The following is a 17,013-nucleotide window of genomic DNA, read 5'->3' on the forward strand; positions in this document are numbered from 1 at the left end:
ATGGATCAAGAAAATATGGTATATATGCACAATGGAGTTCTACTCAGCCATAAGGAATAAATACATGTGGTTTGAACATAAATGGATACAATTGGAAGACATCATGTTAAGTGAGGTAAACCAGGCTCAGAAAGGCAAAGGCTGCATTTTTTTTCTCTCATCCACGAAAGATAGAGCCAAAAGATAAATATAAACACAAAAACAAACATGCTGTTTTAATTGCTATGGCTCTATAGTATAGTTTAAAACCAGGTATTATGGTACCTTCAGGATTGCTATTTTTGTTCATTATGATCTTGGCTATTCACAGCCTTTTTTGCTTCCATATAAACATTTGGGTTGATTTTTCAATCTCTGTGAGGAGTGACATTGGTATTTTGCTGAGGATCACATTGAACATATAGATTGCTTTTGGTAGCACAACCTTTTTACAATAATAATTCTACCAATCCATGAGCATGGCAGATCTTTCTATCTTCTGATGTCTACTTCAGTTTCTTTCTTTAGTGGTTTATAGTTTTCATTGTAGAGGTCTTTCATTTCCTTCATTAAGTTTATTACTACATAAAATTCCATTGTGTATAGATACCACATTATTTTATATTTTGAGGCTATTGTAAATGGAATTTTTTTCCTAAATTCTTTTCAAGTCTGTTTATTGTTGTTATAGAGAAAAGCTACTGATTTTTGTATATTGATTTTTTTATCCTGCTGAAGGTATTTCCTGAAAGTTCTCATGAAGTCTAGGGGTTTTTAATGGAGTTTTTAGGGTATGAAATCATATAATTTGTAAATAGAGAAAGTTTTTCTTGTTCCTTTCCTATTTTAATTTATTTTTTTCTTCCTATCTTATTGCTCTGTCTAGGAATTCTAAAATATGTTGAGTACAAGTGGAGAGCATGGGCCTCGAGAAATTTATCCATTTTTGTTAGATTTTCTAATTTATTTGAGTATAGGTTCTTAAAGTATTCCTTAATGGTCCTTTGGATTTCATTGATACTTGTAATATTCCATTTTTCACCTCTAATTTTTATTAATTTGGATCTTTTCCTTTCCCTTTTAGTTAGATTCACCAAGTGTTTATCAATCTTATTTTTGTTTTTTAAGAACTTTTGGGGATGATTTATGTAATTTTTGGCCTCTATTTTGTTGATTTGGGCCCTTGTTTTTATTATCTCTCTTCTTCTAGATTTAGATTTGGGTTTAGATTGTTCTTTTTTTTTAGGAGTTTGAGATGCAATATTTATTTGAGATCTCTTTATGTTTTTTAATGTAGGCACTCATAGCTATAAATGTTCCCCTTAGCACTGCCTTTGCTGTATCCTAGTTGTTCTGGTAGGTTGTGTTTTTATTTTCATTAGATTCCAGGAACCTTTTGATTTCCTCCTTTATATCTTTGGTGACTCATTGGTCATGCAGCAATGTATTATTCAGTCTCTAGTTTGAATACATTCCATTGTTCCTGTATGATTTTTTTGTTGGTAGAAGTGTGTTTGAACTCAGGGTTTCATGCTTGCAAAGCAGGTACTTTGCCACATGATCCACACCTCCAGTCCTGCTGTTTCTTTTGTTGAGTTCTAGTTTTATTTCATTGTGGTCAAGCAGTATGCAGGGGGTCATCTCAATTTTCTTATATTTGTTAAGACTTATTGTCCTAAAATATGATCAGTTTTAGAGAAAGTTCCATGGGCTGCTGAGAAGAATTTGCATTGTGCTACTGCTGTATGAAATACTCCGTAGATGTCTGTTAAGTCCACTTGTTTTATGGTATCATTTAATTCTGAGGTTTTCTTGTTGATTTTTTTGTTTGACCTATCCTCTCATGACACTGAAGTATTGCAGTCTCCCACTATCATTGTGTTGGGGTCTGTCTGTGCTTTTAAGTCTAGTAGTGGCTGTTTTATGAAGTTAGATACATCAAAATTGGACACCTGCAAGTTAACAATAGTTATTTCCTCTTTATATGTTGTTCCTTTTATTAGTATGAAGTGACCAACTTTGTCTCTTCTGACTAATATAATTATGAAGTCTACTTTATCAGATGTAAGTGTAGCTAATCCAGCCTGATTTCAGGGCCACTTCTTGGAAAATATTTTTCCACCCTTTTATGCAAGCCAGCATTTGTTTCTGTCAGTTAGACAGGTTTCTTGAAAATAACATATCATAGGGTCTTCCTTTTTAATCCAGATTGCAAATGGGAATCTGGATTTTGATGGAGTGCTTGAGATCATGAACACTCAGTGCCAATGTTGAGAGGTATGTGGTAATTCCTGCCATTTTGTTGCTTTCTGTGTGTGTGTGTGTGTATGTGTGTGTGTGTGTTTGATTCTTGACTACACTACAAATTGATTATCTGCTCATCTCCTGAGGTATAATTATTCTAATCCTTTCATGGCTATGTTAACCTTCATGTTCTGTTTGCATGGTTTCTTTGAGTATCTTCTGGAGTGGTCATATATTGTTTTAGTTTCTGCTTGTCATGGAAGGTTTTTATTTCTCTTTCAATTACAAATGATAGTTTTTCTTCATAGAGTTTTCTAGGTTTGAAATTATTTTCTTTCAATTCTTAACATACCACATTCTGTGCCCTTTTACTTTTAAGGTTTCTGTTGAGAAATCTACTGTCATTCTGTTGGGTTTACTTTTAAAGGTGATTTGATGTTTCTCCCTTTAAGATTTCAATATTTTTTCCTTGTTCTCTGTGTTTAATCAGTTAACCATAATATGCTGTGAAGGGGTTCTATTTTGGTCAAGTCTGTATTGTGTCCTAGTGGCCTCCTGTACCTAGATGGGCATCTGTATCTCAAGATTTTGGGTTTTCTTCTATTATTTTCTTAAATATGTTTCCTACACTTTTGACTTGCACTTCTCTTTCTTCAATGTCCATTATTCGTAGGTTTGTTCTTTTAATGGAGTCACAGACTTCTTGTATATTATTTTTGTATTTCTTCTTTCTTCTCTCTTTGTATTCACCTGTTTTTTTCTGTTATATCTACTTTGTTTTCAAGTTCTAAAATTCTGTCTGGGAGTTCTAGCTCAGGCTATTTGGCTAAAAGCTCTTCTCTGGGAAGGCAGCTGGATTTATTCCCTAAACTAGGCTTCTTAGAGGTAGTTAGATGAGTTATTATTTTTCCACAGGCTGGGTTCAGGTTTGGCTATCTGGCACCCACATGTTTGCTTTGTATACAGAAGCATGGACTGAGCCTTGGTCCATGATGGTACTTCCCCACCAGGCAGGGTGGAAGATTTCCACTCAGTTTACTAGGCCAAATGCTTAATAAGCTAGAGGGATGCAATCAAATTCTCACAAGCTGAGTTGGGCTGTGTGATAGCCTTCAGGACTAAAAGTGGCTAGCTTGCCTTAATGGTTTGTGGGTATCTCTCTTTGACATTGGAGGGATCCTCAGGCTGGTGGTTGGTGGTTGTGGTCAGTGACTGTTCCCTTTCTCCAAAGTCCAGGACTTCCCCAGCTCCTGGAAATTTGACAGCATTGCATATCAAGTTTTAGCACTTTGAGTGGTCTGTGTGGACTGGAGTCTACTCTGGTCCAGCTAAAAATGAACATCTGCCAATGGCACAATGTGTTCTGGCTGGCTGCACCCATGTGTCTGGGGTGGATTTGATCTTTAAAAGGCTTTTTTGAAGGTTGGTCATTGTATGTATGATTGTCTATATATTGGCAACATTGTATTTTGCAAAATATCCAGGTCAACTGCACTTACTATCACAAACCTAAGGTTATCTTTCAGGATTATGAGAGCTCAGTGATCTGAAGTCTTTCAGCAATCTGCTGTCTTGGAGTCTCTGAAATCGCGATTTCTGAGTTCTAAAGAATAGTGATAAGAATGTTTGCGATGTAAGAAGACATGCATAAACTCTTTGGTGAAATCAAAGATAATACAAATAAACAGCTAAAACAATACATAGAGGATACAAATAGCTGAATGAACTTAAGGAGGATCCAAATAACCAGCTAAGTGAAATAAGGTAGACAATGCAAGAAATGAAAATGGAATTCAATAAAAATACAGAAAGCCTGAAAAAAGTCAAATGGAAACACTTGCAATCACTAAATCAAATACAAAATTTATTTGAAAGCTTCCAGCAGATTGATCAAGTGGAAAATAGACCATCTGCCTGAAGAAAAAGTATATATAAAAGAAAATTCAGATGACTATATATAAAAAGGAATGAAAAAAATATTGATGGGATATGCAAGAACTTTGTGACTCCATCAAAAGATGAAATCTTCAAATGATAGGTATTGAAAAAAAGGTGCAAACTAAAGGCATGGGAAATATAGTCAACAAAATAATAGCAGAAAACTTCCCAAATCATGAGAAAAAGAAGCCCATCCAGATACAGGAGGTCTCTGACTCCACAGAGACAAGACCACAGCATATTATAGCTAAAACATTAAGTACAGAGAACAAGAAAAGAATATTGAAAGCAGCAAGGGAGAAGTACCAAGTAACCTATAAAAGCAAATCAGTCAGAATAATAGATTTCACAACAGAAAGCTTAAAACAAAGAAGACATGGAAATGAGGTATTTCAAGTGCTAAAAGAAAATACTTGCAAACCGTTATTACTTTACCTAGCAGAACTATCATTCATACCTCAAGGAGAAATAAAAACCTTCCATGGTAAACAAAAAATAAAGCAATTATGAACACTAAACCAGTGCTCCAGAAGATATTAAAGGAATCCTATATGAGGAAGATTTAAGATCAACATAGCCTTGAAAATTTAGGAATAAATAAATCCCACCAAATGAGTAGATATGCAAATGAAGAATAGGAAAATATCAAACACTAAAAAATAAGGAATGAATGACAGGAATTATTAAATACCTTTCAAGATTAACATTGAAGACTAGTGGTCTCAGTACCCTAATCAAAAGGCATAGAATGCTGAGGTAAGTTAAAAAGCAAGACCTGATGATTTATTGTTTGCAAGAAATACATTTCACAGACAAATACAAATATTGGTTAAGGGTTAGAAATAGATTACCCAAGGAAGTGAAATCCAAAACCAGGCATATACTCATATCTGATAAATCAGGGTTCAAAATTAAATTAGTAAGAAGAGACAAATTAGGCCTCTTCATTTTAATAGAGGAAATAATACATCAAGAGTAAATAACAATTGTTAGCAAAAATATGTCTAATGCCAGTGCACCCAGTTTCATTAACCAAACACTACTGAATTTAAAGATACAGATAGGTCCCAACACAATGATAGTGGGACACTTCAACACCCCACTAGTCTTCTAGACAAAAAAATCTATAAAGAAACATTAGAATTAATTGATTCTATGGACCAAATGGACTTACTAGATATCCACAGAGTATTTCATCTAGCAGTAGTAGAACACAGATTCTTCTCAGCAGCCCACAGAACTGTCTCCAAAATGGTTCACATTTTAGAATGCAAATCAAGTCTTAGCAAATACAAGAAAGTTGAAATAACTTCCTATATTATTTAAGACCACAATGGAATAAAACTAGAATTCAACAACACTACAGAAATTATTCAAACACATGGAGACTGATTCAAACATTGATGAATGACCAGTGTACCACTGAAGAAATGAGCAGTGTGTCAGGGGGAGCTGTAAGTTCCTAGAATCTAATGAAAATGAAACATAACCTATCAGAACCTATTGGATACAGCAAAGTTAGTGCTTAGGGGCAAGTTATAGCTATGAGTACATATATTAAAAAATTCAGAGAAATCTCAAATAAATAGCCTAATCATGCACCTCATGCTCCTAGAAAAATGAGAACAAGACAAGCAAAAAATTAACAAATAGAAAGAAATAATAAAATTTAGGGCAGAAATTAACAAAATTGAGACAAAAAGATGATACAAAGAATCAATGCAACAAAAAGTTGGTTCTCAGAAAAGACAAATAAAATGGAGAAACCATTAGTCAATATGAGTAAAAGGAAGAGGGCAATGTCCCTAATTACTAAAATTAGAGATTAAAATGAGGTTATTACAACAAATACTATTGAAATCCAGAGGATTGTGAAAACCTATTTTCAAATAAACTGGAAAATCTAGAAGAAATGGATAAATTTCTAGATGCATTTGACTTACCAAAATTGAACCAAGAGGATATAAACCACTTAAATAGATTTATAATAAGCAATATGATTGAGGCATTAATAAAGCAAAGGTCAGGACCCAGTGAATTCACTCCCAAATTCTCCCACACCTTTAAAGAAGAATGACTATCATTACTCCTCAAACTTTTCTACACAGTAGCATGGGAAGGAACACTACCAACTTCATTCCACGAAGCCAGTATTACACTCATTGCAAAACTGGACAAGGACACAATGAAAAAGAGAATTATAAACCAATCTCTTTAATGAACGTAGATGTAAAAATTCTCAATAAAATACTTGCAAATAAAAATAGATCATATATCATAATCTAGTAGATTTCATTCCAGAGATGGAAGTATGGCTCAACAGATGCAAATCAATGAATGTACATAGTACATAAAAAGAAGAAAGGACAAAAATGACATGATCATCTTCATTAATCAGAAAAAGTCTTTGATAGCATTAAACATCCTTTTATAGTAAAAGCTCTGAAGAAACTTGAATTATAAGTAAAGTACCTCAACATTACAAAGGCTATATATGACAAACAATAGCCAACATCATACTAAATGGAAAAACTGAAACCATTTCCTCTAACATCAGGAATGAGACAAAATGTCACTTTTACTCTTCTCACTCTTACTTAATATAGAACTGGGGCAAGTGGAGTGGCTAAAGAGGTGAGAGTGCCTGCCTAAAAAGCATTAAGCCTTGAGTTCAAATCCAACTGCCAGCAAAATATTGAATAAAATGTATTTGTGTATCTATCTAGATACATCTATATATCTGTCAATCATCTATCTACCTATCTATCTATCTATCTGTTACTAGACTTTCTAGCCCAAGAAAGAGAAAGAAATAAGTAAATTCAAATAAGGAGGGATGATGTTATTCTATATTTAAAAGATTGTAAAGATTCCACCAAAAAACTCCTACACCTGCTAAACACTTTTGGAAATGTAACAGGATATTAAACCAACATACAAAAATCAGTAGCTTTCATTTACACTAACAAAGAATAGGTTGAGAAAAAAATCAAGAAAATAATTCCACAGAATTGAAAGTATTCTCACCAGCTATTCAACAGATAATGTATTAATATCCAGCATGTACAAAGAGCCCAAAAAAGTAAACAGCAAAAGAACAAAATACTCCAATTAACAAATGGGCAAATGAATTGAACATACAATTTTTTTCTCAGAAGAAAAAAATGGTTAATCAATACATGAAGAAATGTTCAATATCTATAGCCATAAAGGGAATGCAAATCAAAACTGCACTAAGAGTCCATCTCACCCCAGTTGGATGGAATAACTATCATCAAGAAAAGAAACAATAATAAATCTTGGTGAGGATTCTGGGAAAAAAGAACCCTAATATATTATTGGTAGGAAAGTAAACTGGTGCAACCATTATGGAAACCATTATGGAAATCATTTTTTGAAGTTCTCCAAAAAATTAAAAATAGATCTGTCTTATCACCCTGCCATTCTACCACTCTTGGGCATATCTCAAGGAGTATAAATCAATATACAAGAAAGATATCTGCACACCCACATTTATTGCAGCTCTCTTCACAATAACTAAACTGTGGATTCAGTTTAGGTACCTAACAACCAATGAATGGATAAAGAAAAAATGCAAATATTGCATATATGTATATATATATATATATGTAATGGAACATTAACCATAATGAAAAGTGCAAACTATGTTGCTTGCTGTAAAATGGATGGAACTGGAGATCATACTGTTGAGTGAAATAAGCCCCTCACACAAAGACAAGTATTTTGTTTTCTCTCATTTGTGGAAGAAAGGAGAAAACAAAACACCCAGGTTATTTATGTAAAAGGAGACTGCTAAGAAAGTTGATGGTGAAGAGAAGAGGGGAAGGAAGGAGAGGGTGTAATAGTGTTGTGGCAATATTGTCAGAGGAGAAACCAAGCAACACTCGGAGGAGTGGAGAACTCAGATTTTAATTTTTATGCTAGCGGGCCCAGATGTGTACCAGTGTCTGAGCCCCGAACAAAGGATTCACAGGATATTTAAAAGGCAGTGCAGGGTATCAGGTTACAAGGAATGTGCTCTCCCATAAAGTAGGGCTAGTAGTGGGTTAGAGAACTAAGGTTTAGATAAGAGCAGTGGGGGAGGTCTGCTTTGGAAAGTTTATTTATAAGTGGAGACAAAGGAAGGCAGGAATGGGTGCTTATCTCTGCATGGTGCCTTTCATCTTGGTCCCAAACTTTTGCATGGCTCTAATGGGCAATTCCTCACAGCTCTGTCCGAGGTTACAGCTTTTAATTGACAGTTTACCATGTTTTACAACCCTGTTTCAAGGCTATCTTCCTCTTCAATAGAGAGCAATAAAGTTAAATATGATCAAAGTACACATGTGGAAGTGTCATGATTAAACATCTTATTGTGTCTAGTTTAATATACACCAATTTCAAAATAAATAACTATACTGATAATCCTATGGAAGCTCCCTATAATAAGTAGCTCTTTTCTTCCTGCTGTCAAGATTCTCCCCTTTCCTTTGACTCTAGACAGCTTGATTATGTTCTCTTTGGGTTTATCCAAATTTGGAGGATTTTTTAGTCATGTTTTCAGAAAAATGACTAAAGAAAACCTAAAAACTCTAATTAGGAAACTTGGAGGCATGAATTTCTTCAATAATCTCTGGCTACTTTCTCTTTCTCTTCATGTTTTGGGATGGTCTAAATGCATATATTGATCTAGTTGCTAGTGTTCAATAAATCCTTTAGGCTTACTTCACTTCTCCTCCTCCTCCTCCTTTTTCTCCTCCTCTTTCTATTCCTCTTCCTTCTTCTTCTTTTAGACAGGATCTCACTGAGTTTCCCAGGTGGGCCTCAAATTTGTGAACTTTTTACCTCAGCCTCCCAAATAACTGGTATTAGAAGTGTGAACTACCACAGCTGGCTTGTTTTGAGATAGGATCTCACTAAGTTTCCTGCCTAGGTTGGCCTCAAATTGCAATCCTTCTGTCTATGCCTCCTGAGCACCTTTATAAGTTATTTTAAATTCTTTATTTGGCAGAACATGCACCTGCATTTCTTAGGGTCAGTTTCAGAAGTTGTATTTGTTTGGTTAGACGTTTTCCCTTTTTATTCATATGTTATGTAATCTTTTGCTGGGATTTTGACATTAAGAAAAATAGACCATCTCTCCTGGTCTTTGGATACTGGCTCCCATGCAGGGGAAACCCTTCACCAATCAGCCTGGCTAGAGTTTAGAGTTTCTAGGATCAATTTGATCTTTTGCATTCATGTCATCTGCCTGCCAGTTCTAACATGTCCCCAGGCTAATCTTTGTTTACAGAAATTTCTAAATTATACTGCCATTCCCATCAGCACCCTGAGGTAGGCAAGAGATAAAGAAGTCATTTGGCTGTTCCTCAAGTGAGCCAGAATGCTGAATGCATGGCCCATCTTTCATTCCCATCCTGATTGGGGAGTCCCACTGTGTGGGACATCATACTGTGCTTTGTTCCATGGGGCGGGGCACAGATGAGTGTAAAATGCTGTTTAGTTTTCCCTTCAATGGGGTATTGTCTTGGTTTGACATTGTCTAGGTGCTATAGATTTTCAGTTGTTCTCTAGAGCTTTCACAAAAGTATAGGTATACTGGTTCATACATTGTTAACTAGGTTAACAATTCATTGCTTTTAGAGCAAGTGCTTAAAACTTCCTAGATGACTATCATCCTGACACTACTTCCTCTTTTCAGCAGTTTCAAAGTAATGCTGCCCATCCCTTCAGCACTCCAAGTCAGGCAAGAAGAAAGAAATGCCCCAGGCAACTCTTGGACATGCTAAAATGTGGGATTCACTAATTAGTCTTTTGTTTCCCTCCTCAGAGAGTATCATCAGTGTGTGAAACTTCCTCTCAGTTTCACTGCATGAGGTTGGATAGGGAGAGGGACACAGGTGATGTGCAAACCATCTGAATTTTCATATCACTTTTGCTGAAATCCTCTCTTGGCTTTATGATAGTCTGGGTGTTTTAGCTTACAAAGTAGATTCTAGAGTTCTGACAGAAGTATTCTGATCCACATATATTTTTTAACTTAGTGTTTCTGTGGGAGAAAGGGGGTGTTGAGCCCCCATCATGTAGATACATGCTATTATGTAGATATCTCTGCTTCATTATTGTTTTATGTGAGTTAACACTAGTTAAGTCTCTGAAATGGTTTAACAATACTCATTTCTATTGCCATATATAATGATCTGTAGTTCAATAGAATCACTTTTTCCAATGACCATTTTTACACAATGTAGGTTTATAAGATGATATTTTAATTATTTAAAAATCATTTACATGGAGAATAGCAAAACAGAAGTCCTGACTACCCTCCACCATACCTTCTCCTATGGTAATATCTCACACAATTATAGTACATTATCAAAATCAGGAAATTAACATCAGCACAATACTTAGCTGGAATATCAGCCTAAATCATATTTTACCACTTTCTGCATCCATGGAGTGTATGTATGTACATGCATATGTGTGGTTCTGTACAATTCATTACATGTATAGATCATATACCATCATCATGGTCAAAATATGGCTCCCCCATTATAAACATTTTCTTCATGGTTCTCCTTTATATGAACAACCATCCTTTCCTTCCCCAACCATTTATCTGTTCTCCATTGCTGTATATTTTGAGAATATTATATACATGAGATTATGCAGTACATAACCACTTGAAATAGCTATTTTTTCATTCAGTAAAATATCCTTAGTAGTCATTCAAGTGTTCTTTGTATCATCTTGCTAGTCAGTGTGGTGAATTGTTCTGGCTGATATTTGGTTATTACTATACTAACTCTGCATTGCCAGGAGAGATCACATTCAGTAGCCACTCAATGTGCTTGAATAGATTGATTGTTCTTGAATAGATGGCCTTCTTTCTTTCCTCTTTCTTCCTTCCTTCCTTCCTTCCTTCTTTCCTTCCTTCCTTCGTTCTTCCTCCCCTCTCCCCCTCCTTCCCTCCTCATACTTCCTCTTTCCTTCCCTGGGCTATGTGACTCAGGCTGGCCTCAAACTTAACTATTCTCTTGCCTCAGCCCTCCAGGTGCTGGGACTACAGATGTGATTCACCATATCTGGCAAATATGTTGTGACATATATCTGCTAAAATTTTATTTAGGAATGTTGTATCAATGCTAATGACAGACATAAACCTGTAGTTTTGTTTTCTTTTCTTATAATGTGCTTGGCTGTTTTTGGTTTGAGTAATGTGGCTCTTATAGAATAAGTTAGAAAGTGTTCAACACTCTTCTCTGTTCAATTTTTTTTGGTGGCACTTTCAAGGGGGTGCTCTACCTCTTGAACCATACTTCAAGTCCACCTCTTTTCAATTATTTGGCCTCACAAATATAGATTATTAATACCTATTCCATGGGTTATCTGAAGTATGGAGAATTGAATTAATGTGGAAAATAAAGGTCATATTGGGAAAAATGTAATTTAAGAACACATCATTAGCAAACAATATGCAATTGACAAAATGCAAGCTCTATTCACATTTGTTTACTCTTTATGCTTCATTATGACTTTTGAGGTGTGAATCACTGTCTCCAACTAATAAGCAAGGAGCATGAGAGGTTGTGACTCATCCAAGATCTCTTGTCTGAATGGAATTTTCACAAACTCAATCCATCTTCCCTCTATACCTCATGACAGCTATTATCCCTGACTCTCACATGGATGAGATAGTCACCTCTTACCTAAAACCCATTTCTGCTGGCTGTGTAGGGTTTTGGGTCTGAGAAAGAAAGTTTGTACCTAAAAAAAGCTTTGAATGTGATTCTTTCTCGGCGTCTCCCTGCAGATGAAGGACAGGGACACTTAGGGCTTTCTTTTCTATGTGGGAGGGCGTAGAGATATTTTTTTAAAAACAGCCTTCTTTCTCTGTAACACTGAACAGATGAAAATGGGAGTCACATTTTCCTCATCAGATGGACTATGCTCTATGAAGGGTCTCAGTAATCCTTCAAACTGATATGTAAGAGTATAAATAAGGGTGTGATCATCTGTATTAAAGAACGATAGGGTCCCAGCATTATAATTCAGAAAGATACCCAGTCGTGTGGGGTTGGTTGTTAAGGAGAAGTGGATTCTATTGGGATTGTTTACAAAATACAAATTTTCTGTCTCTTGTCCAAGGACCCAGTACCCACTGATTGGAGACAAAGTCACATCCTTCTTCCTATCTACATCATCCCTGCACACTCCCACATGCCAACTTCTGTTGCATCCTATATCTACTTCCCAGTAATGTCTCCCTTCCTTGAAACCCTGAGAAGCCACCACACATTTTGTTATGAATCTCTTCTCTGAGAAGGCCACTTCTTGGGGAGCATTCCTGTAGGTCACAGTTTTCAGATCAGAAATGGAGAGCTGAGGGTGAGCCATGTCTGGGTCCAGAGTTACCTTCACTAGTCACATTAGGGGAAAAATAAAGAACATATGTTACTGTGGGGTAGGGGAACTTGAATTAGGCCCTGAGGTCACCCAGTATACACACCTACTCAAGTTGGGATTAGGGGAGGTCTTAGAAACAATATCAGTTGAACATTGCCCTTCCAGACCCATGTCTCATCTTTAGTACTGACTGGGGACTCATTGACACTTGAGGTCATGAACCCCTTTGTATCATCCTGCCCCTATCATGGTCCCGTCATGTAAGTTCATATTTGATTTTGTGGTATCTTAAATAACTCTATCATCCAAGTTTCTCCTATCTATCAATTCTTGTCCAAATCCACTTATGTCTCTATCAGCTCAGTCCCCTGACCAATCAGTAGTATTCTCGATGTTCTGGAATTTTTTATTTGAGCCCCCCTCTCCATGCTTTCATTTTAAATTTGGGCTGAGAAGTGTGTTAGGTAGATGCTCCCTGATGTGAATCACAGATTCATCTTATTCAGGTCATATAGCCCTCAGTATCACTCAGCAACCCTGTATCTGTCACTTGTCAGACTCTCTCCTATGCCAATCCAAGGCTCTGTCCCATTGTCACCCCTTCATTCCTTGGTACCTGAACAAGTCTGGACTTTTCTCCATTCTGAAAACAAGCAGACAGAACAGTCATGTTATTATTTATATGGAGAGCAGGAAACAGGGATAGAGAAGAGACCAAAGGTAGTTGCCCTCTTTGGGCCAAGGATTCACCAGAAATATCATTAAGTCAATAAGGCCTCTTTACAAAATGTGCCTCACCCAGTATCTGCTAACAGTTTTAGGGTCTCTAGAACATTGAAACCCATGTGAAGTGCACCTGTTGAGGAACCCATGGGCTTCAGATATGAGTTCATAAACCCAGGAGTGTAAAAGGAAGATACAAATGGGGAATGAAGAAGAATGGCTTTTCTTACCTGCAAGTCTGAGTATCTTTTCAAATTCTGAAACCAAAAACACAGAAAAGGCTCAAGTCACAGGTTGAGGTGCAGGGGAAAATGTGAGAGGAAAGTTTTGCACTTGACAATGCTCTTACCCAGTTCATCCTCTAGTTTCCCTGAAATGGAGGAAAGCAGAATATTTAGTGGTGATACAAGCAAGAGATAAAGGTGCAATAATCAAGGGGAGCCAAGGGAGACACCCCAGGTGATCATTAGATTCTGGGTCTGCGTACCTACAGAGAGCTCATGAAATCTACTGTTCTTCTCTTGCTTTAAATGAACAAATAGGAAAAATTTGCATACAGTTTTAGAGTGTTTCCTGACTTTGATTCCCATTCTAAAGCCAAAGTATTCTCGTTTCTCTTCAAATCACATAAATTTTTTGCCTTTACTAAAGCTCTAAGCTATCTAAGGATTGGTTTCTTGCTAAAGATTGAAGAAGAGCAAACCATCTATTCTCATTTCCCAAGCTTTCTGTCCAGTGAACAGTTTTCTGTCCAAGGAAGAGATGACTCAAACAATTTAGGTCTTAGAAGAGCAGTGTGTGGAAGGATCCAAACATAACAAAACATGTATGCAATTCTTTCTGATTTCTTTCTGAGACAGAGCATTCAGTGGTCAATTGAGTAGTGTATAAACACAAGCATGGCTTCTTGCTTGGGCGGGACAAGCTGTTAGTCTGAATGACAGGGTCTCTCTTAGAACTCTTCTTTTGTCCAAAGTCCCAATCCCTATACTGAGCAATTCTATCTGGAATCAAACAAGATGTCAGGATCATTCACACTGCAGAGAGGATGGAACTCTAGGATCCTGTGGTTGTGATGATGGAGGATATCAGGGAGAAGTGGCTGAGCTGGGGAGGTGGGATTAAGGCATGCACCCTTAAGGGGAAGTGTCACCTCCAAAGAGGAGAAAATTGACTCTTGGGGATGAAAACTCTTCTTGAGGCTGAATATTACTTCATCTTGTTCTCCACATGTATCTATATTATGTGTATTTATATGTATTGCACATATATATTCTTTGTATATATAGTGAATCCTTTTTCATGAATTCTAAGAAATTTTTTATCAGTTCTGAAGTTCCTAAAAATCATTCTTTCCTTAAATCTGGGTCCTCTATAATGTAGAAAAAACCTGGTCATGCTGGTGTTTTCTGAGGGGGTCATTTCAGGTCAGCACAGAAGAGAAGGAGGACTGTGATTCTTGTGGACGACATGATGGATCTCAAGAGGCCTCAGAATCACTGAAACTAGACCATGAATCAACCATGGGCCATTTCTCTCTTTATATATATGTATATATGTATGTATCTATATCTCCTCACTCACCCTTGAATTTGAAGAGCAAAATGGTCATCACAATGATGCAAACACATCCACTAATACAGAGGAGCATCAGTATGATAGAAACAGGTAACCAGTGTGAGATCTGGAAAAATGTCTCTGAAAAACAGTCACAGAGGACACTTAATGTTTAACTGCAGTGGCCATTCGATTCTCATTTAAGGACTCCATTTGCTGTTCAAGGGTATTTTTCTATAATTCCTTCAACATGTTAAAACTTCATTTCTGGCTGTGTGTTGGCACATGGGAGGCAGAAGCAGGAAGATTTTGAGTTTGAGGCCTGCCTGCTTTACACAGCAAGCACTAGCAAGTCCAAGCTCTGAATTAACTCCACAATACCACCAAAACAAAACCAAATAAACAAAATTTTAAAACCTTGTGCTGGTGCCAGTGGCTCACACCTGTAATCCTAGCTACTCAGGAGGCAGAGATCAGGAGGATTGCAGTCTGATGCCAGCCTGGGAAAATAGTTTGTGAGACCCTAGCTAAAAAAAAATCTATCACAAAAAAGGGTTGGTGGAGAGGCTCAAGGTATAGGTCCTGAGTTCAAACCCCAGTACTCCACACCCCCAGAAAACCAAAAAAGCCTTTGCATTTCTGAGTAAGTCTTGATCCAACTAGATTTTATTTTTCTATCTAAATGAGGGAGAGGTTCTATTTCATTTTCTTCTAAATGAACAACTGTGCCAGCATCATTTTAAAATGGACTTTCCTTATACCCTTACACAGTGTCATATCATCTGCATCAAGTTTCTGTTTACACTTGCACGTGTTCTGTCTCTGTTCCATGCCATTGGTCCACTTGTCGTCTCTGTGATGACAGTCTCTTTCATCACAGCCATAGAATATGTCTTGATATATACTAAATAGAGATTCTTGTTTCTGGACAATTTTTGGGTTGGGAATGTAGGTCAGTGGTAGGCACTTGCCTAGCATGATCAATGTAGTCTCTGCTGTATCTCTGCATTTAGTTTTACCTCCAAGTTATTTTCTATGCTGCTTAATGTGTAATATTTGAAACATACAATTTTAACTCTGTTAATTTGTGCTGTCTGTTCATTTCTGAAAACTGTTCTACTTATTCCATCATTCTGTTCTTTTTCAGCTTATTTTGAAATGAATATCAATATCCAAAGGATAAAATTTCAGCCTTTTAACTTTCAAGAGGAACATTTAAGAATATAATTTTGACTCAGAGAAAACTTTAATTTTACATGTTATAATATATTGTGATCATATTACCATTTAGTTGTAAGAATTTTATAATTACCTTCAGCATATCTTCAATGATCTTATCATTTATAAGTAAATTTAAAAATTTTCAAATATATGGTAATTTTAAATTATTTTAATTTTTTTGCCATTTAACTTAATTTTACTGTGAAGAGAAAACATTGTCTCAATAACACTATATCCTGGAAATTTTATGAAAACCATTTTATGTTCTTATACCTGGTAAAATTCTACAAATGTTCCATGTGAGCTTTAGAATAATGTTTTTGGGGCTGGAGGTACAACTTAGTCATACAGTGCTTGTTTTGCATGTGCAAGGCCCTGAGTTTGATCCCCAGCACTGCAGAAATATTTTTTGGGGTACAGTCTTCTAAAAATAATTCAGACTTATTCATTTATAGTTCAATTGTCATCATTGTTTCTAATTTAATCTATTTACATAGTTTTGGAGCATACAATTTACTGAGTTTTCCTTCTATTTTCATGGATGTTGGCTTAATATGTATTAAATATATGTTACAAGATTCATTTATATTTAAAATATTTATATTTCCTGGTGAGTTAACTTTTTGTATTTATGAAATAATTCTATATTTAGTAAATTTTTTCTTATAACTTTTTCATTTTTGACACTAATATAATTCTTATGGTTTTCCTTTGGTTAATATTTGTTTGGAATATTTTTTCCCACTTTTAATATTATAATGAATAACTCATGTTTTACATTTTTCTTTTATAAATGCAGCAAATGGTATTTTTTGTATTTGAACTGGGAATTTAATCACATTGATTATGATAATTGGAATATTTGAGTTAGCCTTGATTCTATGACTTTTGAAATCCTTACTGAAATTATATTTTTATTTTTCTGTTCCAGAGACTAAAGACTTT

The 17,013-nt window shown here is 35.9% G+C and overlaps 1 protein-coding gene across 1 annotated transcript; it reads right to left on the reverse strand.

Annotated features, from left to right (window-relative positions):
• Positions 1–10,532: 10,532 nt before the first annotated feature.
• LOC141417943 (butyrophilin-like protein 3) lies at positions 10,533–15,825 on the reverse strand. The gene is made up of 4 exons (XM_074057405.1): positions 15,615–15,825; positions 13,640–13,660; positions 13,521–13,547; positions 10,533–12,581 (listed from the first exon to the last, which is right to left on the reverse strand). Exons 1-4 carry the CDS (start codon positions 15,823–15,825, stop codon positions 12,007–12,009), a joined length of 834 nt encoding a protein of 277 aa, XP_073913506.1. The 3' UTR covers positions 10,533–12,006.
• Positions 15,826–17,013: the final 1,188 nt, after the last annotated feature.

The sequence above is a fragment of the Castor canadensis genome, chromosome 16 (assembly GCF_047511655.1).
Source record: "Castor canadensis chromosome 16, mCasCan1.hap1v2, whole genome shotgun sequence".
Classification (NCBI taxonomy): domain Eukaryota; kingdom Metazoa; phylum Chordata; class Mammalia; order Rodentia; family Castoridae; genus Castor; species Castor canadensis.